This window comes from Populus euphratica, unplaced genomic scaffold (assembly GCF_000495115.2).
Source record: "Populus euphratica unplaced genomic scaffold, PopEup_1.0 scaffold205.1, whole genome shotgun sequence".
NCBI classification, from domain to species: domain Eukaryota; kingdom Viridiplantae; phylum Streptophyta; class Magnoliopsida; order Malpighiales; family Salicaceae; genus Populus; species Populus euphratica.
In genome coordinates this window covers 354,709-382,328 of record NW_011500090.1, presented here as the reverse complement: position 1 = coordinate 382,328, position 27,620 = coordinate 354,709, and the positions used below count along the sequence as shown (strand labels likewise).

The window sequence follows — 27,620 nt, the reverse complement described above, 5'->3', positions numbered from 1 at the left end:
GCAATCCTGAAGTGCTAGGTTACATGGCCCAATAAAAAAGATAGTCCTCTATGCAAAACCTAATACCTTGTATAGTTCCTCCTCACGTACCTCCTTACACACATTCTCCCATTGTAACTCTTAACTTTACATTGATGCACCAACACATTGCTCAAATGGAGGACACAATAGCTTGGCATAACAAGCATCACATTCACGTGCTAATAGTGAGTACTCAAACATATTATCCCTGGTCACACTGATAAGCAAGTAGACCACGGTTTCTAATGGGGCTAATAGCCTTCATTCATTGACATGTTTGTTGGATTTCTAAATATTATACATGGAAATAATAAAACAAAATTATTTTGGAGTTAATAGAATCCTATTAAATAGATCTAGAGTTGTTTAGATATTTATTACCTGAAGATCTGATATTCTTCAGCTCTGAATAATTCTTTAAAAGTTTAGTCATCGCAAACCACAAGTTATTTAATTGTCTAGCTTTCAATAATAATCTACACAAACCACCAGTAAAAAATTTCTTAAATCCTAATTTAAGAGATAGAGATTGTTATGCCTATAATGTTAGATTTTTATTTTATGACTTACATAGTTTTTTTGTTTAATAAATAAGCACTTAAAATAAAAAAGGCATAACTTAATATTTATAAGAAAATATGAAAAATCTTATAAATTTGTAAAATATCAATTCACCCCTTGAATAATATCCATATATTAATTTAGGAAAATATAGAAATTAACCTAGTCAAGTCCCTACTTGATTTTTCTAGGTCTAGAAATATAATCTTTATATTATTTATATTTTGGTGTATAATTTATAAAATATATTTTGATCAAGTCATACTTAATTAAATCATCTTAGTTTGATTTGTGACCAATGATTCTTAATGTGTGTAACCCATTAGATTTTTAATATGTTGACTCGAATATAAATTCTAATTCCAATTAAATAAATTAAATAATTTAATTTATTATCAACTCAATAATTGGTTAACCTATATTTAAAGATCAGATACATTATCCAGCAATGTGTTATGATCCACTAAATATTATAAAAATCACTAGTGATTTGACTTAACCTTTAAGTGAATGGTTTTTTATTGTAATTAATATCGTGTCATTAATAATGTTTTGATTTAATATTAAAACATGAAGTATGCCTGTCATGTTAAATCGTTTTTTTCTCTACATAATAGTAATTGATCACTTGAATAAAATTTAAAACTTTTTTCAAAATTCAATCCACCTTGGTTAAGGATTTCTTAGACAATACTATTTGAGAATAAATGAAACAATTTTTTTAATGCACCTAAGGTAATGAATCTTCTATTGATTACTCAAATACCTTTATATAGTTTATGTTATGTCCAATGTGTACCCCTTCGTTACCTCGATTAAGGCAACATGTTAAATCATTAAAAATACTATTATCTATATAAGATAACTTAGTGATCTCAAGTTTACATATCACTTACTCAATCGTTACATAAACTTTTCTATAGACATAAATAATTTTCATATAAAATTCTTATGTGAGCTAGGTTAGTGTATATGTCTTATGACAAGTACACATATATTAATTTTAAGTATTCATTGTACCTCAAATTATAAGAACAACTACTTTTTTCATAAAGAAAAGAATATATCATGTATCAATCTCGATGGTTTTAATAATTATCCAGTATTTAAGAAAGCATTTACCATAAACATTTTAGTAACAATGATTTGATGCAATATGAATCCCGTAATTATAACAACTCTTGAACTAGCAATATTTTTATGGGATAAAGTTCATGGGATAAAAATATATTTCTTTGTAAAATATTTTTATCCCATGAACTTTATCTTAACTCTTGATTTGTAAATCAAATATTAGATTTATTAATATAATATTATATGAATTTTAAAGATAATTTAAGTTTTTATTAATAATAAATATGTATTTACACAAGTGTAATAATGTTACTTGTAATCAACTGATTGAATACGGGGCATATTAAACTAACAATGTCTTTATCTTAGATAAAATGAAATATAAACTAAGTCAGGTTCAAATTTGATTTGTTTTGCGAGATTATATCTAGTTTTGCCAAAACAAATTTTGGCCTATTTATTTTTTCAATTGAATATTTTGATCCAAATTTTTTATTTTTATTTTTCAATCTCTAGGTTTGAGAGATGAGAGAGAGAGAAGTCGCTGAAAAACATTAAAAAAGAGAGAAAGTTCACAAATGTCCAATATTTAATGAAACAATTAGTTGTTTTTAGTGTTAATGAGTTTCAATTAACGAGAGGAGTTTTATTTATATATTTTCTCTTTTATCTCGACAAAAAAGTCTTTTTTTTTTCACAAGTTGATTTTGTTTTTGTATCAATTAAAGTATATTTTGAGTTAGTAAAGATGTTAATGAGTGAAAATATGTTGAAAATCCCTTTCTAGTCAAAAATTTACCAACCTCGATTTCTCAGCCATCCTTCTTATTGTTGAATTCTGGATTCAAGATAATGAGTAATTTAACTAATTTTTTTTTTTAAAAGGTAACATTTTATTTGCCGTGTCAGCCAACTTGAAAAAATAAACAGGTTAGACATGCAGGGTTAGCTTTGCAAGCCCAGATATGTATCTAGGCCTTTCTTTTCATTAATTTGTCCTCCACGTAACCTTTGGATCAATGTAACTTCCTCGTAGACCAAATTCCTAGGGAAAAAAAAAAAACCCGGCGTTTCATAGCCAGTTTCAACCACAGCAAAACAAAACGCTATGTGAAACAAAGAGCCCAGAGAATGTTTTATCTTGGAAGGAGGATAGGTCCAAACAACTTGAGCGGCGTCGTATTCAAGGGGCGAATAACATGCAAGCTTGCCTATCAGGCTTTGGACTATTGGCCCAGTATCATGGCTGGTGTAAGGCAACATTACTGTGGTTACCAGGCCCAGGTTTCCCACTGGACTCGACCCGGACCTTTCTTTTGTGGAAAAACGAACGCATCTTCCTTCCCTTCCAACACCAAAAATTATTTGCGAAAAATTTGAATTATTTTCTCAGAGGCTTAACTAGCTACCAATGGCACCGTTCTCTTGAAGCGCGCCTCCCCCATCTCCCCTTTTTTTTTCGAGACATTTCCGTCCTTCTAATTTGTGTCTCTTGAATCACGAATTCTTCTCCGAGAGAAGATGGAGCGAAACCAAATGAACGGTCGGGTTTCACCTTCCAGCTCCGCTGACTGCGGTGGAGGCACTGGAAGATCCACTGCTTTGCCTCGTCAACCTAACTACAGCAGCGGAGCTGTTCAAGTGCGTGAAACTCTTTCTCAATTACTTTATAAAACCCTGAAGCCCTTCCTAGCTATTGTCCTGCTACTATTTTTTAGGGTTTTAGGATCATTATTGCTTCACAAGCTCACTGTAACATAGAGTTAACCTAAGCTCTTTTTTTTTTATGGTATTGTTGGTTGAAGCGTCATTGAATTCAAGTAAGCCTTTTTATTCAAGTAGTAGCTGCTTGTGATTATGTATTTATCTGCTTATAGTTAGTCCAATGGACCTCATTCCACGTTAATTTTCAATTATACAGCGGATTAGGGTATTTTCATTTTTGTTGTAGAGTGTGGGGTCGAGAAACTAGTGAACGGAAATTTAGGTTTTGAACCATCATTGACTACTGAACTTTCCTTGGTAGGATTAGAGAACAATAAAATGTTATCGTTTGCTAATCAATTTATGTATTTTAGATGTACCCATAATACTATGAGGAAGAAGTGAAATTTGTAGTACAACGAGGATTGTTAGTGGTTCGCTACTTTATACATTGTGTCTCTAGTTGTTTTTTTGCTTAACGGGCATGCTCCTTGAAACTGGATTTGATAGCAATTGTATGAGCTGCTGGCTGTTTGTTTTGACTAAGCTAGTAAGGTTAAGACCCGTTATTATTTCAAAAGGATGTTTTGCGGGGACCAATTTTGCTTACACAAGTAATGCTATGAATTGACCTGATTGGATTTAGATCTAAATCATGGTGTATAGAATGTTTGGCGTTAAAGTTCTCTTCTTGTCCATTGTCACCAGTCCATGCTTGGGGATTTAAGCATTTATGGTTTGGTCTAAATCATGGTGTATATAATGTTTGGCGTTAAAGTTCTCTTCTTGTCCATTGTCACCAGTCCATGCTTGGGGATTTAAGCATTTATGGTTTGGTCTAAATCATGGTGTATATAATGTTTGGCGTTAAAGTTCTCTTCTTGTCCAATTGTCACCAGTCCATGCTTGGGGATTTAAGCATTTATGGTTTGGTCTAAATCATGGTGTATATAATGTTTGGCGTTAAAGTTCTCTTCTTGTCCAATTGTCACCAGTCCATGCTTGGGGATTTAAGCATTTATGGTTTGGTTTTTTGCACTCCAGAAGAGGGATATGACACACCTCTGCTGTATATTCATCAGCTGCTTGGTCAATGAGAAATTTTATTTCTGTGCTGATTCTTATCACAGGAAGCATTGGAACACTTGGCATGTATTGATTTAATTGAGTTGTGCAGCGAAGCGAAAGTCGAGCGTTGCCGGGCAACTAGAGATTTGAGAAGTTGTGGGCGCTATGTTCAGCATGTGTTGAACTCATGTGGCCATGCTTCCTTATGCTCTGAGTGTAGTCAACGGTGTGATCTTTGCCCAATTTGTAGAATACCTATTCCAAAGACTGGAATTAGGCTCCATCCTCGCCTTTACTATGAGTGCATAGAGGCTGGCCTTATTTCCAAAAGATGTGATGAAAGATTTCAGGAGAAAGAAGATGTGGACAATGAATTAACTGCTGACGTCCAACGGCTTTATTCTTTATTTGATGTTGCCTTGGAAAATAACTTGGTTTCTTTGATTTGTCACTGTATCCCTTTGCTGCATCTACCTTAGCCGTATCTATGTTTATTCACTTTTAAAAAATCGGTGCATTTGATTCATTTCTAGTATTTTTAAAATTCTTGCAAAGGCAATTCCCTAAAATATTATTTCTTCACTTTTTCTCCTTTGTTTCTAAATGGAAGCATTTGAACTGGAAAAATGATATTTGAAATGTGAACAGCCTAATACTTTTATTACTGTGTGACTGTCTAGGCATTCATGCTTTATAGAAGATCTATTTTCATTTCTGAAATAAAATTTGGAAAAAAGATAGAAGGCTCCATGCTTGAACTTATGAATATCCTTAACATAAATTTAACAGATGTCACAGATATTTGCATGGATGAAAGTGCTGTGTCTAGCGATCCTGTCATTGCTTTCTTGTTGGATGAAGTGGTTGTAAAGGATTGGTGCAAGCGGACATTTAAAAGAATCACAGCGGAACTTCAAGTAATATGTATCCTTGAAACTTTTCAAATTTGATATTCTAAGGGTTGTTATTACTTTGTGTAATTGCATTTATATTGTTTGGGTGATCACCAAAGTGTAATAGTCTTAACATTTTGTTAGATAATCTTGAAGCAGAAGAAATGAAAACTAGGTTGAGTTTACTTCTTAAACTTTCTGTGCATTTGGCTGGAATATCCAATGTCCTTGAAGTTTTGGAATCATCATTTAAGGATAGTCTTTCAGCACGACTTCATGACTTACAGCTCCTTCAAGAGAACATTTCAAAGGCGAAACAGGTTTGGTTGCCTAACAGAATGCTACCTTCAAGTGTTTATGGGTTCCAAACTTAGAACTTTTTCTGTAGTTCTTGCTTTCCTATATGTTGTTGTTCCATTGTACATGGTGTCACCTAGTTCCTTCCTTTCATTTCCTCTTGTGAATATTTTGTGATATTCTCTTCCAGTATTTTTAGAATCCCATGATCTATTAGTTGATTTTTTCAAAAAGCCCACCATGCAAGAAACTGGAGCTTGGAGTTCAGAAATGTCCTGCACGTTTAGAATTCTTATTGCCTGTATTGAAACTGGAGCTTGGAGTTCAGAAATGTCCTGTACATTTAGAATTCTTATTGCCTGTATTTTTATCATAATCATCATTGTTGTAATAATAATACTGACTTGATGATTTCTATTGAACTGAGAACAGCTTTTTTCTTCTTCCACAAGTGTTATAGAAACCATAACATGCCATTTAATGTCTTCTATTACCGCATATGATTCATAACCCATTTTATCTGTTGATTCTTGATTTTCAGCATATGGAGATTATAGCATGGTGTGCAAGACATCACTTTCTGGAGAATGTGAGGTCTCGTTATGCCAATTTATCATCATGGCGTTCTGTTGTCCATCAAAGGAAATCAGCAGCAATTAAGCGTTCATGGCCTGATGTGGCAAATCAATCTGCCGAGTCCAGCATGCTAGCTGGTTCTCTGTTCATTGAAGATGCTCTGGCCAATCTCAAGATAGAGCAGAATCATATGCAGGAGATGGGAGAAAAGTCAGAACTTGCACCATTGCGGAAGGATGGAGGGTTGTTTTGCAAGTCTAAGCTAGAGGGTTTGGAAGTGTGCTATCCATTTGAAAATCTGCGAGCTGCTGTTGATGTACTCTTTTTACATGGAAGTTCAGATTTGGTGCTTGCAAAGCAAGCGATTGTATCCTTTATCTCTTTGATCCTTCTTAAAAATGTTTCTGATAATTATATATTCTCATCTTGTGGAATGTAATGTCATCCTTTGTTTTCTTAACATACAAAACAGTTTCTTTATTATCTTTTTGATCGACATTGGACGATGCCAGATGAAAGTTGGCGACACATTGTAGATGACTTTTCAGCTACATTTGGTATAACCAGGCATTCATTATTGGAATCACTTACCTTCTATCTTCTGGACGATAACAACGAAGAAGCTCTGCAAGTAATTGAATGTCTACTTATTCTGATACTGAATTATTGAATTAATCTAATCATCTGTTTTATTTCTGATCAAGACATTGGATATAGCATTAAAAAACTGCATCAGGCTACAATTCTGGTTAGGAGTTCTTGTTATTTGAATATGAATTATAGAGTCTGGCAGTTTAAGGATGCAGAAACACAACATACAAGTGAAATCTTTTAATTTAAGTTCTCAAGTATATATATTTTTCATTTAATGTGTTGTTAATAATACAGCTTGTTGAAGCTACATGTATCTGAATGAGGCTCTATTTAATTCCTACATTATTCAAAGTTTTTATTTTGTATTCTTCTAAAGTAAAAGATTCGGAGATTTCATTGGTAACGGGTAAAACTCTGTTACAAGAAAATTATACTGTGTTTGAAAGTATCCTACTGAGATCCATCAGTGCAGTCTTTATGCTATTGCTTAAAATGCATAAAACTCTTCATATTCAATAACTTGTGGTGGCGGATATTCTGTACTGTTGTACTTGTGTATTGTAGCTACATTTTGGGAATGACTGCAGCACCTTTTCTAATCCTCTCATGAAATGAAATGTGTGCTTTCCAAGTTCCTTTTTAGATGCTGACAGCTATTCATTGATTTATTTTCTTCAGGAAGCTTGCAACCTTCTTCCTGAGATTTCAGGCCCATCAACTCATCCTAAGATTGCTCAAGTGCTATTGGAAAGGGAGAATCCTGAAACAGCATTAATGGTCTTACGATGGTCTGGGCATGATGGATCTCATATGGTTTCACTTAGTGATGCTGTTACTGCAATTCAGGTTAGGGTGGAGTGTGGACTGCTGACTGAAGCGTTTATGCATCAGAGAATGCTCTGCACCAAAGTCAGGGAAAATAAGTTCAAGGCTGGACCACCTCGAGATGCTTCTGATGATCTTAAAGGTGAATGCAGGACGTGGGAAAACTGGGTGGAGATATTGGTGACAGAAATTTGTTGTCTCTGTATCAAGAATAATCTGGTAGATCGAATGATAGGGTTGCCATGGAATTTGGATGAAGAGAAATATCTTCATAAGTGTCTCTTGGATTATGCTTTCCATGACCCTTCAACTACTATTGGAAGCCTTCTTGTTGTATTTTATCTTCAGGTAACTTCTTCACTGATCTTAATCAACTTTGGTTTGAAACAAGATTGGCTCTTTTGTTGATGAATTTGTCACTTAAAAAGGGAAAAGAAAAGAAATTGATGAGCTGAATGTTTGATATGTTTAGTTTTGTGACCAACTTGGTTAATTTTCAATATTCCCTTAGCTTTGCTTTTACTTCTGCTTAACAATAATGGATTTTTAGGTCGGAGACTGTTCTAGGATCAATGATATTTTTGTTTGGTCCAACTGTTGATGAGACATTTAACTGTATGTTACTGAGTTGTTATATTGCAATCATCTGTGCTATATAGTCCTAGTATTGGCACTGGCTAACCAAATTCCATATCAGGTACAATTCAAAAGTTATCATTTTCCTTTTCATGTGTTCATGTTTAATAAAAATGTTCTCACGGTGAGATTTTGGTTATAAATTGAAAGCAAAGTTCCTCCTACAGCTCATCAACCAAGCAAAGTCACTCACTGCAAATGATTTGACAAATTCATCTCAATATCCTTTTATTTTTGAAAATGATGGCTTTACATGAATAAAATTATTTGCAAAATGCCCCTACTATCTATCACCAACTGTTAGCATTTCTTGACCTCGGTACTGAAATGAAAGCAGGAGTATGGTAGAAAATTAAATGAATACTGATGGAAGACAATTATATCTCATCTAATGTTTGTTTTAAGATCTAGATTTTAAAACCTGGAATGCTAGTGGTTAGTGCTGCTAGAGCAATCCTCCATAGGGAATGCTATGTCAAATAAATTGATGCTGTAACTTGTAATTTTGTGAATGATTTTGCTATAAAGTTCCACTTCTATTTATCCAATTTCTTATACGTCTAGACTACTTGACAACCTGCTATTACATATATATTTCTCTGTTCCAGCGATACAGATATGCGGAGGCATACCATGTTCACTCTAAACTTGAGAGCATGGAGCAGGAGTTCATTTTACAAAATTCTATCAGTGGAGAAGCTTTATCCAGAATAAGATCAGCTAGTCATCGCAGAGAAGAACTTGTTGTAAGTGGTTAAAATCATGTAGAAATTATGTGTGCATCCTGCATTTTTGCCAAAAAGAAGTATGCTTTTTGACTGGTTCAAGTTTATTCTGTTGGAAGGAGTGTTAAATATGAGGTTGTTATTGATTTCAAGTCTTATTTTTTTAATCTAATCTTCGAAACCAGAATAGCGGTCAATTAATTTTTCCAAAAGCACTCACTCCTCAGAAGCACAAAATTAAAGCAACTCTATGGGAACTCTTAAGGGCTAAGTTTTAGGTGCTGCAGTGTAGGACCAGCTAGGAGTGCCTAACTGATACTAGGTTTCTTAGAGTGAAATCATTGTCTCTTAATGCAAATTGTAATATAACTTTATTGTTTGGGAAGAAATCACATTAAGGTGGTGTTTGGGAGGGAGTTTCGTCAAAATTTGAATTTGTTTTTTTTTTTTGCTTCAAAATAATTTTTTTAGTGTTTTTGGATTATTTTGATGTACCGATATCAAAAATGAATTTAAAAAAATAAAATAAAAAAGTTATTTAAAAAGTAACCGCTACTACAATCTCAAACACCCTTTGAAGTTACTGACCAAACGATACATTCATTAAACAGGTCCAATCCATTCATTTGCTGCCAAAAGTTCAACAGGAACAGGTTAAGACTGGAAAATTGCCTCCTGAGGTCCATAGGATGTCTAGTGAAGAAGTTGAAATTCAAGAAAGGGCTGATCTTCCCATGGTACAAGAGCCAAAGTCAAGCAGTTTATTGGTTTCGTTGCCTGCGAATTCTTCTTTTGTTTCGCTGACAAATCGTAACATTATGCTCAAACCATCAGCTCTTGAAACTCCACCAAGATTTGGTGCTTCTATCAAGAATCCTCACATGGAACTGGGTAACTATGGCTCCTCATCAGTTCTCCATCAAAGGTTATCTAGCAGTCCAGAAAGAACTCAGAAGCGTCGAGTTAGTGTCAACAAAAATTTCAAAGTTGACGGCATCTCAACTCCTAGGATGCATCATGGTAGTCACATGAATACCACACCATTAAAAGAGACCAGCAGAACTTCATTAGAAGTGCTTCCAAACAGTAACCTGCTTCACAATTTGTTCGACAAAATGTCACCAGAGCGGGAACAAAATGGGTTCGTTAAGCAATTAAGAAATACCAGTCCTCCATATTCCCATAGGATTACAGCTAATCCAGTGGCGTTGTTTGGCAGCAATAATGGTTTACCTAATGATAGAAACGGTGGACCTAGAACTAAGAGCTCTAAAGATGATCCGATGGACATAGCTTGGAGGTAAACAATATTTTTTCCCTTTGCCTCTTCTTACCCTCTTCTAATGCTTCCTTGTGAAATTATTCTAGTTCAAAAATAGCCATTCTCATCCTTAAAAAGCTTTATTTAATTGCAGTGCAGTGCTCTGTTCTCATTCTGTTGTATTTATGTTTCCCTTATATTTCAGTGGTAGAGAGGAGTTCATTGTTGATAAAAGGGAGGTGAATGATGGGCTGAGATGGAGAACTGATGAAACCAGTGACGAGGAAGAAGAGCATGTTCCAGAGAGAGTTGTTGGAGTTGGTTCTTATACAGCAACTGCAAGGAGAGTTAGAAAAAGTAGATTTTCCAGAAGATGAACATTGTTGTTCTTTCTTTTTGTAACGTACAGGTGCCCCCAACCTTATATGGTGGCATCTCAGGATATGGGATAAGCAGGAAGTGCAAGAAGTAGCAGTGAAATGAAGCCACGAATTTTTTTTTTTTTTTTTTAGAGGGGCTGCACTGCTAAGATTTCCTGGTTTTGATGAGGTATATAAGCCTACAGTATACTGATTCATAGTTTTTGGACATGGAGTATGAGATTCATGCCATCTTCTTTGCTTCTATCGGTTGTGTTGATCAAATATGATTTTTGGTTGTTGGCCACATTTTTGTATCTTGAGAAGTAATTCAGTTTCTGCTTCATGTATTCAAAATGTCAAGGGAGATATCTCTGACAGTTACTCTTAGATTTTGAAAAACACTTTACAGATGGCTTTTACAAACTAGAGTCTTTCAAGGAGGGAAGATTTGCTTCTTTTTCTCTTCACCTTTTGTAGAATGCAGTGTGATTTTTGCAAAGATTTCACTGAATTCTGCCAAAAATAAAATAAGCAATATAACCTTTCTCTTAGCTATCGCTCTCATACCATGATTGAATTCTGTGTGGTCTTTGCAAAACTGTTACATTAGATGGTTAAAATTCAAAAGTTGTTTAGTTATATTTATTTGATGCGGCAAGGGCTCTCTGACTCTTGCGCTATAATGGATTCTGCTAAAAGCATGCATTTCTTACACAATGGTTGATGAAAAGCAGTTTCACAACAACGAGATTGTACAGTTTAGGCTTCAGGCATTAGCTAAACTTCTCAAGAGTAAAGGCCCTGAAAGGTCTTGGACTTTTACTTCGACCTTACAGAACCCAATACCACAGGTCATCCCTCAATCATCACTGACTTCCATTTTACCATCCTCCCAACGCTTTCATGAATTCATTCACCATTTTAGGAGACAAGGGGGGGTTGATTTTGGTGTTTCAATGAAGAATTAGACAATGTTTTGGGTGATCTAAAGGTTGTTTTCTCCTGAGTTTTTTCAGGTACTAGGGTTTTCCTCCTAGAAGCGGTGGTCATGGAGAAAAAAAATTGTGCTTATAAACACATTATAACCATAACCACAATTTAGAACCATAATTTTTTTTTATAAAATCACGATTCAAAATATTAATATTTTATTAAAATTATTTTTTTAAATAATAATTTTTTTAACAATCATGATTTAGAATAACAATCTTATAAAAACTATATAATTTCTTTAAAACTTTTCAAAAATATGTTATTTTCTCTGAACTATTTTGAAATTATGTTGGTTTAAAAAAATATTTTTTTTTAAATTAATTTTTTTATATTTTTAAATTGTTTGGATATATTGATATCAAAAATAAATTTTATAATATTAAAAAATACTATTTTTATACCTTTTCAAACTAAAAATATTAAAAAAAAACAACTGCAACTCTTCCATTCCTTCCTTGAAAACTATCAATATTTCATAAAGCCTTTTGTACCCGGGAAAAAGTGCATTCTAAAAAGTGATATACTCTCTCCCTCTCCCCTCTCCCCCTTTTTTTGAGATATGCAATATTTGTGCCCCTGTAGTCTAAGAGTGTTAGGTATTCTTGAGACTCATAAATCATGACTATGCTCGGATTTATAAAGAAATAGTAAATTACAAGATTACAAAAAATGCCACATTACCAGAGCCACCGGCAAATGAAAAATTCACGAAAAACGTCCAGTATACAACGAGGCTTGTCGTTGCCATTTTGCATAACTCGTTTTTTTTTTTTTTTTTTTGAATTCCGCAAAAGAATTAATACTTTCAAAATTTAATTCTGCAAAAGAATTAATACTTTCAAAATTATTCTTGTCATTTTTTTTTTATATCAATGCAACATACTCTATTAAATTTTATGGGTGGGTTTAAATTTCGAGATCAACATTCATGATAATTTATTAAAAGATTTAATATATTAAACCAATGTGATAATTAATCTTAAAACTATTTGAGAAAAAGCTAATCTTAATTTAAAAAAAAAGTGACCCAAGAATATCTTTATTATTGAAAAAGAAATATTTGTAAATAACTTCTTCAAAATGGTCTCTTATTTGATTTATATCTCATGAAACAGAAAAGCACCTTTGGGCTAAACCTCCAAGAATCGGTTTTTTTTTTTTTTTAATGTCTAATGAAAATTTGAAATAACTTTTCATATACGGTTGATTTCTGATGGAACTCTACGGTTAAATATAGAGGTTCAGGTCCGACGTACAAAAAATAAAAAAATTTAAAATAAGTAAAAAAATTCAAATTTTATCAGTTTTTTTAAAATACAAAAATAAACATGTTTTAAAAACCACTATTGACAAGAGGATAAGCTAATAAATTAAGTTCCCTCAACTCTTTTAATAAAGTGTTTAAGATTGTGGTGCTGTATGTTTTTTAAAATAATTCATTTTGTATATTAGTTTGAAAAACACCCAAAAAAAAATCAAATTTAATAATTTTTAAAGTTAAAAACACTTTAAAAAAATACCTAAACAAGCAAAAATAATGTGAAACACCCCATATATTCATTTTGATATGGATGGATATGAACAAGAGAGTTTGTATCAATATGTATATTAAGTTTATTCTTATTTGTAAAATAATCCTTTTTAACATATACTACAAGAGTCTTTTCTTTTACTATAGTGTAATTATTGTTTATCATATCACATATTAGAACCATAATTTTTTAAATTTTATCCTTTAATTTTTATTTTACATGATTTAACTTTTTTAAATTCAAATTAGCACTCAAATGCATATATCTTTTGGAGAGGTAGTTGAATTAAAAGATAGAGGGCTAGAATGAAAAAACTAGATAAAATAGATGGTGATTTTAAAATTTATCTTAAATGTTTTTTTTTTATCCCTCGATTTTTTGGCTCTTATATTAATCATCACTTTAATTTTTAAAAATTTAAATTTGATATTAAACTTTATGTTTTTAGTGAGAAAAAAGAAAAGAACCTATTGAATTTCAACATAAAGAGAGAAATTTATAAATTTATAGTTAATATTAATTTTAACTCCTAAAACAATTGATTTTTACATCAAGTAATTTTATATAATTGGAAGAGTTTGAGGTAGGTGTGTAAAAATATATTTGAATTTTTAAAAAGATTTTTTTATTCTGGTTTAATTTCAAGTTTTAAAATGTTTTTAATTTTTAATTTTTGAGTTCATAAATTAGCTTAACAATATTATATTAGAAGAATCTTCCGAATTTGTTTTGGGATTTAAGTGAAACAATGTTAAGCGTCTATGCTCAGTGAAACTTGAAGAATCAAATACACCTGGGGGGCTGTTCTGTTCCAAGTGGGGCTTCTGTACCAGAAAAGGATATTTTGCATGTGTTCGCGTCTGGCAGGAAATTACAACAACAGCGTCAGAGCTAAACAATACCAGAATAGTTAGTTCCAGGGAATTAAATGCAGTCCAACAAAACCCTAAGCTTGCTTGTAGACAAGTACAACCGCATCTTTTCTTTCGATAGGGACAGGTATTCTATCATCTGGGTGTGCTGCGATTAACTCCCATCACGCAGCAGTTGTTTTGCTGGTAGGAATTCTATTCATTTGGAATGTTCTAGCAGCGCAGCAAGTCCACGGTGGAGATTAGATCCCACAAAACCGAAGCAAGAGTCTTTGGTTTTGGTCTTGGTTTGTGATTAAGGAAATGTTTTATGTCTGGTCGCACCATTCTTGCTCTGCCGTATTTCGAAAAAAGAAAGAAAATCTAATCCGGATTTTTTCAGTAGTTGCAATAAAAAATACATGAAAAACACACCGTGGATATCCTTCGGTTTTAATTTGGGTGGAGACCCACGGGTCAAAAGAAGCCGGCGGCCGCGGATAAGGGAGGGAGGTGATGGAAAGGCATTACAATACTCTACATTAAGATCTTCCTAATCTTAGATATTATTATATATGCGATTCCACGCTAGAATACGCCGTACCCAAACCCACTTTAATTACCAGGTCCACGTGGGATTTATTTGAGATCACTTTAGGATCTTACGATCGATCCTTCTCCGTACACGTGTAATGGAAAACATTATGGTGATTCCTCCTCTCAATTGTTTTTAAAAAATATCCAACTCTTTTCCTTTTCTTTAAAAAAATTATCCCTTTCAGATGTTTTCTTTCAATTTCATTTTTTTTATTTTATTAATTTTAAATGGACCTTCATAACTTATTTAAATTTTTTCTATAAAAATATCTATCTTGGTCTCAAATAAATCCCAATATTTAATTGATATTTAATTTTCATAATAATTTATTTTTATTATTTTATAATTAAATAAAAATTCATTTAAAAAACAGATTTTTAAATCTAGTTTAGTCCATAATTTAGATTATGGATTTTGTGAATTAATTTACAAAGTCTTAATATTTAAATAAAAATAGTTTAGTTTGTGTTCAATAAAATTGTTAAACCTAATGAAGTCTGTAAATAAGAATATATATTTGATAGGTTAAGCCGCGAAGTCCATATTAATATAATATATTATTATTTTAATATTAAAAAAATATCACATTATATTTTTCTTGAATCAAATTATATATTTTATTGATTGTTTAAGTTATTTTTAAATTTATTACGTTAACTAACTCTTATAAAGTTAATTTTAAATCAAGTCAGTAAAAAGTTAAGTTGAGAAAATTTAAAGTTAATAGGTTGAATCAAGATTAATAATAATTTTAATTAGTTTTTTTATCCAAAACAATTTTTTATATTCAACCGCATGTATTCTAGGCTATAAAAATCTAGTATATTCTAGTTGGTTTTGCATTGTCCAGGGAGGGAGGGTCAAAGAGAAAAGGAGAGGCAGACTAGAAAGAAGGACAGAGAAGAGCAAAGCCCGTGTGAAATAAAAGTAAACAGACAAATGCAAGGTGGTATTCCCTTTCTACAAAATAGACATAGCGTGGAGGTTGGTTGGGTTTGATTCGTGTCACTTTGTTGTCTTCTAAAATAACACCAGCCCCTTTTATTTTTATTTGCTCACAATTTCTCGAGACTTTTTAGCCCTTCTGGTATGGATTTGATATAATAATAATAATAATAACTAGGTTTTGTTTGTTTAATGAAATTTGTATTTCTTATTTTATTTATTTACTAACATGGCATCTCATTAATGACATTAATTTTAAATATTATCTTAGATGTCGGTGTGTGTATATATATATCATTACTTAATGAGCATAAGCATATTATTAATATTTGACTAGCACATTTATTTATTCACACACTTTGTTGTACGGAATTTAAAAATTGAACAAACAAAAAGATTAGATATTCAACTATGAAAATCATATAAGATAATGTGTTCAAAACCTCAATTATCCCTTTTAAAAGTATAACTATAATTCGAGATTTCTTTTTATTTACTTAATCACTTTTATTTAACCACTTACGCCTGGGATTTTGAATAATATTCAAAGTTTTATACCAAAAAGGCACTGCGCGGATGTCAAATACACTGGTCCATTACGTGTTCTTTCACGTCTACCTTGACATAATTTTGAGACTAGCCTTTTGCCTTTTTGATGTCACAATAATAGTGGAAGCATATAGTTATTTTTAATACATCAAAATAATTTTAATAAATAAATAAAAAATAATTTATTTTTTCAACGAACACGGCCGAGTTGCCAAACAGGTTTGTAGTTTATTAGGCACCGATAATTCTTTGGAAGCTCCCATATATATATATATATTGACCGAAATTACTAGAGGGAAAACTGGAAAAGGAAATCGATGAACACGGTCTTCCTCCTTTGAAATTCATAAAAAAATATTAAAAAGAACTCTACGAAAAAGCCAGCTAGTGAGAAGAAAAATGAGAGCTGATGTCTTTTTGAATTTGTTTTTTGAATATATTTTATGAAGACATAATATGTAGATTTTAATACATCAGTAGCTCTGATTCAAGGTTTACTCCTGGATATAGGGTGTGGATTGCTTACATGTTCCACCTGTTTTTTAAAAATTTATTATTTTTTAATTTTTTAACTTATTAATATCAAAAATAAAATTTTAAAAATAAATACTATTTTAATATATTTTTAAATAAAAAATACTTTTAAAAAATAATATTACCACGATAATAAATACTACCACATGCATTCTAGGAGCACTCTTTTATTTTTATGAATATTTTTTTATAAATAAATTAAACATAGTTTTCAGTTTTCATTCATACATGGAAGGTAATTTTGATCAGCACAAATCACGGAGTAGGATCGTCATCGTTCACATTAGCTAGCCTACATTGGATATATCGAATGAAAAGTTATATTTAAAGTTCTTAAATATGGATTAACGTGCTCATTAATTACACTATTAACAATCAAGTCAGTGCCCCTCACTGATGGTTTTTTTTGGTTGATTTGCTGACATGTTGATTATCAAATCAATAAAAAATTATTTGAAATTGATAAATATAATATAGATATAACGTATTCCACCACAATAGAACCTCTTGTCATTTTCGTCGCTCTTATTTTTCTTCCTTTTAAACTGATTTCTTTTGTTTTTTCTTCTAATAAAATAACAAATTTGAAAAAATAAAACCATAACGTCAAAATAAATTCAACAAGCATTATTTTAACCCACGCCATTGAAAACAAAATTTCTTAACACCTGCAGTGTACAAGGTAAAAAAAATAAATGATATTAATTTATATATAATCTCGAGATATGTAATTTAATTAGTTAGATTATAAGTTTATGTTTTTAAAATTATTAATTTAAATTTTATAAATTTTAAATTATTATAAACTTATGTAATTATTAATTTTAGAATATATGAGATTCATCCAGGTTTTTATAAGTTAGTTAAATATTTATATTAATAATTAAAAAAAATCTTAAGAGTTTTCACCAACAAATCCTCCCAGAGGAACAAAAATAAAATATATTTTAATTATTCACGTGTGTCATTAACTGTGATCATATCCATCACTATCATTGATTACTACTTAATAACACGCAATTAAATTCGGAATTTGCTTTTTTTTTTTTTTTTTTTCTTGCCGTTTGTAGTTTACATCCCTTTTCTTTGATCGAGAACCTGCTGGAATATATGGTTAACTTGTACAATGACTCGAGATCTTCATTTAATAAAACATGTAATATATATTTGTTCATTATATTTTATAAAATTAAAATTATCCTCATTTAATATAAAAACACAAATGAAAAATAAAAATTGCTAAAAATCCAAAAAAATAATAAAAACATATTTTAAAAAATCTCATTTATAATTATACTAAATATCTCTATTCAACTTTAGCAAAGTTTTCTTTGACCACCACTCACAAATCCTCCCTTGCAAGTTACAAGAAAGAAAGAAAGAAACAGCTACTACACTGAAAAGACCATGGTCAAAGTAAACTAATGAGTCCCAGTTATTGACCAGATCAACGGCCAATAACATAAAATCAAAAACATCCTGCGAAGCAGGGAATAACTTTGGGCTCCTCTATCTAATAATAGTGAGACCTAAACTATGGATATTAAGGATATTGTTTCTCTCCCTCTCTTTTACCCCCGCTCTCTCTCTACAATCTAGAAAAAAAAAAAAGAAGCTCTTTTCTATTCGGGTCATGCTATTCGAATACTATTAGATCCGGCTAAAACCAATTTCTCATAACCTGAACCAGATTCATAGATGACGAGGCGGTGCTCGCATTGCAGTCACAACGGGCACAACTCCCGGACCTGTCCCAACAGAGTGGTCAAGTTGTTTGGGGTCCGATTGACTGACGGGTCGATCAGGAAAAGTGCCAGTATGGGGAATTTAAGTCTTTATACAGGTTCTTCTAATATGGGTGGACCCCTTGCTTCCGGGTCCAACAATCCCGGATCCCCCGTTGATACTCCTGATCACGGCGCCGCCACCGCCGCCGACGGTTATGCTTCTGAGGATTTCGTTCCTGGGTCTTCTTCAAGTCGTGAGAGAAAGAAAGGTTATATTTTAATATATTGAAGTAGTTGTTTGGCTAATTAATTGTTCTTTTTTTTCATGATTTGATTTTGTGATCATTAGTTTAGAACCTGGTTATGATTTATGAGATTGTTTTTCTAATTATAAATGTTTAAAATTGTGTTCTTTTACGCTTACATTTGAATTTCGTTTCATAGTTACTGTTGGTTTTTAACTGGTACTTACTACTTAGTGAAGAATTAGAGGACCTCCTAGCACTAGCAAGTGATCTGTACAAAATGAGATGAAAAAAAAAAAAAAAACACCATCCTTTCTTTATTTATTTTGTTGAGATAAACATGTGCAGCAAGGTTTTTTTTTTTTAATTAGTTTATATAGACACGGGATTTATGTATAAAAAGAGAATTTAGTTCATTGAAGTTTCCGAGAAATAAAGTCTTATCCTGTTTAAGAGATTTTAGGATTTTTGTTTTGTTTACTGGAAACAAATTAGAGGTTGAGATGTTGAATCTTTTTAGTTTAGTGTTATGCTTGTTATTATTGTCTGTAGTCATTTGTCTGGTTGCTGGGATAGCCGAGGACAAGGAAAGAAAATAATGCTTGGAATATGATGCTTCTTTTTTACTATGTTTTTCAGAAAGCGATGGGCTTCGCTTAAATAAGCAACTATTTTTCTTGGGCACATTTTAGTGTTTTTTGTTCTCTGTGTCCCATGCCCCATATATGTGGAAGAAACCTTACTGGAGTGGGATATTTCACTGAGATTACTATAATCCTTCGAGGCCTTCCTGTAAAAGAACATAGAAGTATGAGAACTTCTAAAGTTTTTGCTATTTTGTTTTTAGCTAGGCTCGCATGGAGTGATTAGTTATTTAAAGTCGCAATAATTGACTGATTGTTTTGTTTCTTGTAAGAATGTCTGCCTCTTTTAAGAAAAAAAAACATTAATCTTTAGAAAATAAAGCCCTGCCATTCATAATGCTGAAATAAAAATAAACCCTCAACTTCCCCTGGTAGTATGGGAGTCCCATAACCCCATACACTGGTAGTACGGATGAATACTTCCATACAGTAAATGCTTTGATTAACAGTGCTTTTCAAACTATAAATGATGTTTGTTGTGCCAAATACTCGTGCAGGTTTCTGAGGGAAGTATGGTGTCAGATTTATATGTTTCTTGTATTGGCTTATGCACTTTTTAATCCAGAATGACTAATAATAAGCAGCGCAGGTGTTCCATGGACTGAAGAGGAACATAGGATGTTTCTACTTGGTCTGCAGAAGCTTGGTAAAGGTGACTGGCGAGGAATTGCTCGTAATTATGTTATATCGAGGTCTCCTACTCAGGTGGCTAGCCATGCTCAGAAATATTTCATCAGGCAAAGCAACATGTCAAGGAGGAAGAGACGCTCCAGCCTGTTTGATATAGTTGCTGATGAAGTGAGCACCATGTTATCTTTATTGTATATCTGAGTAATGAATCACATTTTAGTGCAGTTTCACACTCCATGCCACATTCAAATTATTTCTTTACACTTAATCACAATTAATCTCCACGTGTCTCCTACTTCCATGTGATCATTTTTATGATGCATTCATTCTTCCTCTCAAAGTTGTCTGATGTATGTTTTTCCTTTTCCATAATGTATTTGCAGCAACTAGACACTCCAATGGTATCACAGGACTTGTTGTCTACCAACCATCCAAAGGTTGATACACAAATTGATAATCCACTGCCTGCTCCTCCTCCATTGGATGAAGAATGCGAGTCAATGGATTCTACCAACTCCAACGAGGGAGAACCCCTCCCTCCAAAGCCAGATAGCTCACAGCCTGCTTATCCAGTAGTATACCCAGCTTATTTCTCACCGTTCTTCCCGTGTTCTTTTCCATTTTGGTCGGGATGCATTGCGGAACCCTCAAAGACAGAGACACACGAGGTTCTGAAGCCAACAGCAGTGCATTCAAAAAGTCCAATCAATGTTGATGAGATGGTTGGCATGTCAAAGCTGAGTTTAGGAGAATCTATTGGCGATGAGGGCTCCTCTTCTCTTTCCCTAAAATTACTTGAAGGGTCATCCAGACAATCTGCTTTCCATGCTAATCCAGCCTCTAACAGTTCAGGCATCAACAGAAGCAGCAGCCCGATCCACGCAGTTTAAAGGTAGCTTTGCTGAGATTGAAAATGTAGGTTATCCAAGTGCTGATGAACTTCACAGCTTACTGTCTATACCAGACTAATAATGTGGAGGCTGGTTTGGGTTCCAGTATAAATTCGTTCGTGGGAGTATTGTAATAAGTATTAGCATTATTTTAAGTATTAGGATCAACTTGTTCAAGCTAGTTTTTTTTGTAGGCTGTAGCATCTTGTCTAAAGTTATTTGAATCTTTAACACACTCTGCCCATTTTTATTATGTTCGCTGCACCTTCCTCAATTTTTTCACTGCTGCTTGAAGATGACAGACAGCAAAATCAATGCAACGTCAAAATAGAAGTCCAGAATGCGCCTCCATCTACATGCATGACGGAATGCAGTTCTTGAATTTTTAATGCTTTATAAATATATAGATTCTGTTGCTCACTGTAGTTTTCATTAAAAAAAAAAAAACGAAGCAATAAATAAAAAATAACTAATCGGCCCGATGGGCCAACTACCCCTACCTTCCACAGTTTCTCTTCCAACGTTAAAAACAAGCTAGAAACAAACGTGCTCCAGCAAAAGAAAGAAAGGCAAGAAAAAGAACAAACAAAACAAAATCATCATGGATCAATAAAAAAACACAGCCCCTCATAAATCTCTGCTTTATCTTTTTCTATTCTCACTCTCTCTCTCATCCCCTCTCCATTTTCCTTTTCATTCCCTTCCTCTTTAAGGTAACCCCAAATTCACTTCTCTCCAAAACCCTTAAAAAAATAATCCTCAGATCCCACAATGCACTAAATTCCAACCTAAGTTCCTCTGGTATTTGATGATTTGTCTCGGTTGGTGAGAAAACTGTAGTAGAAGAAAGGACATTGGATTTATTGGACGTGTGAGGATTGGAATGTCTAGCTCAGCTAATACTGATAAAACTATGATAGATTTCAGTAGAATCCCAAATTGAGATTTCTGAGACATGCAATTATATCTTATAAGGATAATTCCCAGTGGAAAACCAACTATGGTTGAATAATAGCCTTGTTTTTTCATCTTAATTGTTCAGAAACGTAAGACTTGCATGATATTTTTGAAATCATTTTCATGCTGTTTTTCGAGTGCCAGGGCATTGGAGAATATGCCTAACGAGCTTTAATGTTTCTCTGCTTTTTACCATCAATTAATAAAGGATACCAAATTGCTTAATTTTATTTGAATATGCCTTGCCTTTGGTTGTTTTGGAGAATAGGTGTATGATATTTCTTCCATTGAATTCTCGCTCATTATTTAGCATGTGCTTCTCTATGGCCGACGTCATAAATATTTCGTCGCTGGTACCTTCTTCCATTTGAGCTATATAGACTTCAGGGGTTTTGCATCACTATGGTGCAATGTGAATATGGATTTCACCTGTGTAAATGATTTGAATGATAAATCTTCTTTGTTTGATAGCCTCAAACTGTGTGAATCCATACTGTCCGGGATTGATGGTAATATTAATAAATGTTTATATGCTTAAGATGAAGATTGCAGAACCACCGTTTGGATTTACAAGAATGGTGATGAGGACAGAGTGTTAGATTCATTCCAGCCTGATGAACAGCTAAAGAACAAGAAGAAAATTTCATATGTTATGAGACGCCAGGATATATACAAGGCCCTTGGACCTGGTTCTGAAGCTGAATCAGCCACTGTCTTCACATTTGGAAGCCTTTTCACTGCTCCTTACAAAGGTTCAGAGCTACATAATGATATCCACAAAGCACGAAGCGATCAAAGGATACAATCTTTGATTAGAAACAGTGAATTTCTTCCCTTTGTTCCTGAAATCCTAAGTGCAGGAAAGAACTTTACTTTAGAGACCATAAAGGCTCCATTTCTTTGTGCCAGCTCAGATTGTTGGACGGACAGTTGAAGAACCACTGGAAGGCCACATTTCTAAGCTTAAAGAAAAAGTTACAAGTTTTAAAGCAGAGTGGATCTTAACTTGTACATATTTTTGAAATGACTGATCTTCCTCGAGGTAATTGAACTGGAAGTTTCTTGGGGGACCTGGCTAGTGACTCGGACCATCTTAAGCTGACTTTCTGAGAGAAGAAGATGGATTGGTCAAGAAAACAGCCATGAATCTTGCAGTTGCTGGGCATGGCCTGCGGTTTGGATCTGTTCAGAGGAGTCTTAATGGGGAGAGCAAGATGAAGATGGATTGTCCACATCAGAGATTACCTGACACACTTCTGTACATAGAGGAAAGTGTTCGCAGTTGTGCTTCCTTTGGTTTTGTTGGTACTGCTGGGTCAACTATTGCCGAGAGTATAGAGCTGATGAGGAAATCTGCTGCATGTTTCAAGTCATAGTCTGACTGCAACATGAAAGTTGGTCCTGGTCGTTACATTGATGTAAGCCTAGGACGAGTTTGTTTGATCCCGGCGTCGCAAGCTTGATGAGTCTGAGATTCCACTTCGTATACTCCTAGCAAAACAAGTGTTGGTGCCAATCTTGTGCAGCCTTCTTCTATCCTGTGATTCTCAACGATCCAGAGTGCATGCAGGAATAGAAACCTTTTTCTATGGAGATTCAACATCCTATTTGGGAAGGGGTTTTCTGCATCCCGTTTCAATTATGCTGGTTTGATTGCTTTCAGAAAGGAGAGTCATTCAAAAAGGAAAGGGAGTGCTTGAAAATTTTGACAGGTAGTTTTACTGCGTCGAGAGCTGACATGCTTCTTTTGGTAACGTTTTGGACTATGAAGTCATCCTTTGTCGTTGTAACTTAAGAGAGCAAGTTGGATTGGTTGGGTGTACAATTTCAATGTTACCCAGCACAGTACGCTGTTCTCTAAGATGGTTGAAAATGGTCGAGAAAACAGTCCTGACCAGTTTAGATGAAGAAGATCCCTCGTATTTTGAACTGATAACAAACAGATTTGTTTATATATATAAAAAAGAAAATAGCAAGTTATAGCAAAGAGACAGTATTTGGGGCATTTGCTCTATATGTGCAAATCCAAATCAGGTAGATCTTTACTCGGAGTAGGGCACAAAACTAAAAGAATTAAAGAAGTCCATCCAGGAACAAAAGAATATTATCGTGATTTGAATTGGATCCCAATAAAAGAATACACCTGCGTAGCTTAGGTGAAAGGTGAAGAAGGCTCCGTCCGAGCTGTCAGTGAAATACTACTCTGAAAAAGTTAGAATTCAAACCTTCTGTCAAGATTTATAAGTGAAGGGACAATCTCAAATAGACATTTTCTATGGGGTGTAGGCCTCCCAAAAGATAACGGAGACGTGCAAAGGTTTCCTCGAGTCTACTCTGAAAAAGCTAGAATTCAAACTTTGTGTCAAGATTTATAAGTCAAGGGACAGTCTCAAATAAACAGTTTCTATGGGGTGTCGGCCTCTCAAAAGATAACAGAAGCGTGCAAAGGTTTCCTCGAGTCGGACGAAAATGGGCCCTCGAGTATAAAGGTAGAAGGGAGCTTGAATCAACATATTTTTTTATGCTCTGTAACTCTTTCTTAGCGAGGCTTGGGCAGAATAGCAGAGCAAGTATAAGTATTAGTAGCATAGCGAAAATGTGTTCTTCGTCATTAAATTCATATGTTTACCCGAGGTAATTGTATTAAAAAATGGCAAAATAATAGTTTTAAAAAAAAAGGTGAAATAACATAGCTTGTATTTATTATTGGGAATTGTAAAATTCAAGCTTGTTGTTATTAAAAAAATAAAAATTAAATGAGTTGGTATAAATTTGAATGAAGAGGATGGAGAGAAAAAAAAAAGCATGTTCGTTTATTTGCTAAAAATTAATTTTTTTAAAGTAAGTTTTAGAAAAGTGAATTATTTTTTGATATTTGATAATGTAATGCAAAATAAGTTACAATGAGTTGGTATAAATTTGAATGAAGAGGGTGGAGAGAAAAAAAAAACATGCCCGTTTATTTGCTAAAAATTAATTTTTTAAAAGTAAATTTTAGAAAAATAAATTATTTTTTGATATTTTATAATGTAATTAAAAATAAATTACAAAATATTTTTCAGTATTTGATTATGTCATAAAAAATAAGTTAAAAAATTATTTATTAATGTTTTAATTTTTTTAAATTTATTAAAATAATGATAAACAAATCCTACAAATTAAAAAGTTGAATGAGAATGAAATTAAAAAAATATAATTTTATAAATTATCTCAAATAAAATAAATAATAAAAAAAATAATAGAAATCAAATCTAACAAATAAAAAAATTGAAAGATGAAGAAATTAAAATAATAATAATAACTATTTTATATTTCAAATAAAATAAGTAACAATCAAAACAAAGAGGACTAGATTTATTAGATAAAATTTTTTAATTAAAATATAATAAAGAAAAAGAAAATAATCATTATAAAAATAAAAACCAAAGTTAATATAAAAATTAAATTTTAAAGGAAGAAATTAAAAAAAAATATTCAAAACAATATATATATATATAACAATTAAAAGTTTGATAACCAGATTTGATATAGTCAGCAAATGATATGATATTTCTAAAATTTTCATAATTTTCAGAATGTGTTTTTGACCTAAAATAAAAGGAAAATATTTTCTTAAAGACCAAACCATATTTTTTTTATTGAAAAATATTTTTCATTTATTAGCTTTTTTAATTACAAACAAACACAAAAAAGATTGAAAAATGATTTTTAGAAAACCATTTCCCATCAAACAAATGCCTTCTAAAAGCATATTGAAATTTCGATTATAATATTATTAGTACCATTAAAAAGATCTTGATGGGACGAATTTATTCAAAGAAAAATTACTGGCGAGAACTTGAGTGTGTCACTTTTATCATGCATAGATGACTCGTTCACTTTAGATAACAAGTGTAAAATATTTTGTTTATTGTTGATGATTTTTTTTAGTGTCTTTAGATATGTGTTGTCAATATTTTTTTGATAATATTGGTACGGTTGTAACTAAAACTTCGATGTGTTTTTTAATGTTTTTTTCTCACCCCCCTAAAATAAAAGGAAAATATTTTCTTAAAGACCAAACCATATTTTTTTTATTGAAAAATATTTTTCATTTATTAGCTTTTTTAATTACAAACAAACACAAAAAAGATTGAAAAATGATTTTTAGAAAACCATTTCCCATCAAACAAATGCCTTCTAAAAGCATATTGAAATTTCGATTATAATATTATTAGTACCATTAAAAAGATCTTGATGGGACGAATTTATTCAAAGAAAAATTACTGGCGAGAACTTGAGTGTGTCACTTTTATCATGCATAGATGACTCGTTCACTTTAGATAACAAGTGTAAAATATTTTGTTTATTGTTGATGATTTTTTTTAGTGTCTTTAGATATGTGTTGTCAATATTTTTTTGATAATATTGGTACGGTTGTAACTAAAACTTCGATGTGTTTTTTAATGTTTTTTTCTCACCCCTCTCTTCACAAATTACAATGAGAAGAGAAAACATAAAATAAAAAAGATATTGAATATACATTATAGCTTTAATTATGATATTATCAATATTATCAAAAAAAAATTGATAAAATAAATTTAACTATATATAAAAAGCAAATGAACCATCAAATTTAACGATATTTTTTTAGTATTATCAAATTTATCTTATTTTTTTTTTATTATGCTGTTGCTATTATAATTATAACTTTGATATCTTGTAAATATTTTTTTTTCACTGTAATGTAATTTGTGATTCATCATTTGAAATGTGGCATTTCTAAATAGTACCAAGCTGGGATTTCATATTTTTAATCACATGTACAATTTTTTTTTTAAAAATCGTACTAATAAGAAAAATAACCTAGCTTCCATGTTGTTCACGTGATTGGATAGCTCACAATATATCGTGCATGTTTTTTTTTTTTTTCCTGGTGAAATAGCACTATTAAAAAGGAAGATCAGGAAAGCCATCAATAAAAGGTGGAAAGAATGGGGGAAATGACACAGCGGGATGGATCTTCTTTTGTTTCTAACCACAACCAAAAAGCAGCTCAGCAATACAAAGCGTGCGTTAAAATCCTGTCAGACAAAGTGCTCTTACACTCTTTTTCGTTGTGCTAACTAGGTCCCACATTCCACATCCCATTCATGGCGTTATGTAATCCGTGGATTTTTTTTTCTAGCTTTATGTGTTTTTAAAAAATAATTTTTATTTTATTTTTTTAGTGGCGTTATGTAATCCGTGGATTTTTTTTTTCTAGCTTTATGTGTTCTTAAAAAAAAAATTTATTTTATTTTTTTAAATTATTATGATATATTAATGTTAAAAATAATTCTTTTACAAATAAAAAAATATTATTTTTATATATTTTTAAACCAAAAATATTTTAAAAAGCGATCCATATGATTTATGTTTCCCTGAAGTCTCTGCTTTAATGATTAGGAAGCATTTGAGTAAATTAGAAAAGAGAAATGGCAAGTCACTCAACAGGCACGAAAAAGGTCTTTTATAATGGATTCACTGCTTAAAAAATGGGAATACATGACAATTTTGTTTAGAGGTAAATTAAAAGAAAAATTATATCAGGAAATAATTGTTAATATTTATTTTAAAAAATAAATATAACTAAAAATAAAAATTTTTAATAAAATTATTATTATTATTATTATTATTTTTAATGGAACATAAGTTTTTGTTTTTGTTTTTTTCTTTAAAATAAATCTAAAAAATAACTATTAAAATATTACTGAATACTTCCTGCCATGAAATTTTCAGCTTAGCAGTGACCGAACTGGATAATTACACTGTTGAACACCAGCTTTTCAACTTTTTGTGTCCTTGAATCTAATTTTAATTCTTTTCATTTGACTTTTTGCGCAAAACTTTTTCAAGACTGTCAACCACCGCTTTCTTCTGAGTTTCGTCCATCTTTATGTTTTTTAA

At 32.1% G+C, this 27,620-nt stretch overlaps 2 protein-coding genes and 1 pseudogene across 2 annotated transcripts; all 3 read left to right on the top strand.

The window, feature by feature from the left end:
• Positions 1–2,988: 2,988 nt before the first annotated feature.
• On the top strand, positions 2,989–10,859 carry LOC105109126 (E3 ubiquitin-protein ligase HOS1-like). Its single transcript, XM_011003725.1, has 10 exons — positions 2,989–3,297; positions 4,491–4,881; positions 5,218–5,352; positions 5,466–5,641; positions 6,160–6,561; positions 6,667–6,825; positions 7,467–7,961; positions 8,858–8,995; positions 9,586–10,274; positions 10,441–10,859. The coding sequence occupies exons 1-10, from the start codon at positions 3,178–3,180 to the stop codon at positions 10,610–10,612; spliced, it is 2,877 nt and encodes a 958-aa protein (XP_011002027.1). The 5' UTR covers positions 2,989–3,177; the 3' UTR covers positions 10,613–10,859.
• Positions 10,860–18,136: 7,277 nt separating this feature from the next.
• On the top strand, positions 18,137–21,017 carry LOC105109125 (myb-like protein G). Its single transcript, XM_011003724.1, has 3 exons — positions 18,137–18,595; positions 19,805–20,013; positions 20,229–21,017. Exons 1-3 carry the CDS (start codon positions 18,298–18,300, stop codon positions 20,733–20,735), a joined length of 1,014 nt encoding a protein of 337 aa, XP_011002026.1. The 5' UTR covers positions 18,137–18,297; the 3' UTR covers positions 20,736–21,017.
• A 998-nt stretch (positions 21,018–22,015) lies between these two features.
• LOC105109124 (uncharacterized) lies at positions 22,016–23,613 on the top strand (annotated as a pseudogene).
• The last annotated feature ends 4,007 nt before the right edge of the window (positions 23,614–27,620 follow it).

Coding starts and splice junctions, on each gene's coding strand:
- LOC105109126 (XM_011003725.1), top strand. CDS start 3,178: ATGGAGCGAAACCAAATGAACGGTCGGGTTTCACCTTCCAGCTCCGCT. Junction 3,298..4,490: donor ACAGCAGCGGAGCTGTTCAA/GTGCGTGAAACT, acceptor TTCTTATCACAG/GAAGCATTGGAACACTTGGC. Junction 4,882..5,217: donor GGTTTCTTTGATTTGTCACT/GTATCCCTTTGC, acceptor TAAATTTAACAG/ATGTCACAGATATTTGCATG.
- LOC105109125 (XM_011003724.1), top strand. CDS start 18,298: ATGACGAGGCGGTGCTCGCATTGCAGTCACAACGGGCACAACTCCCGG. Junction 18,596..19,804: donor AAGTCGTGAGAGAAAGAAAG/GTTATATTTTAA, acceptor TAAGCAGCGCAG/GTGTTCCATGGACTGAAGAG. Junction 20,014..20,228: donor TTGATATAGTTGCTGATGAA/GTGAGCACCATG, acceptor ATGTATTTGCAG/CAACTAGACACTCCAATGGT.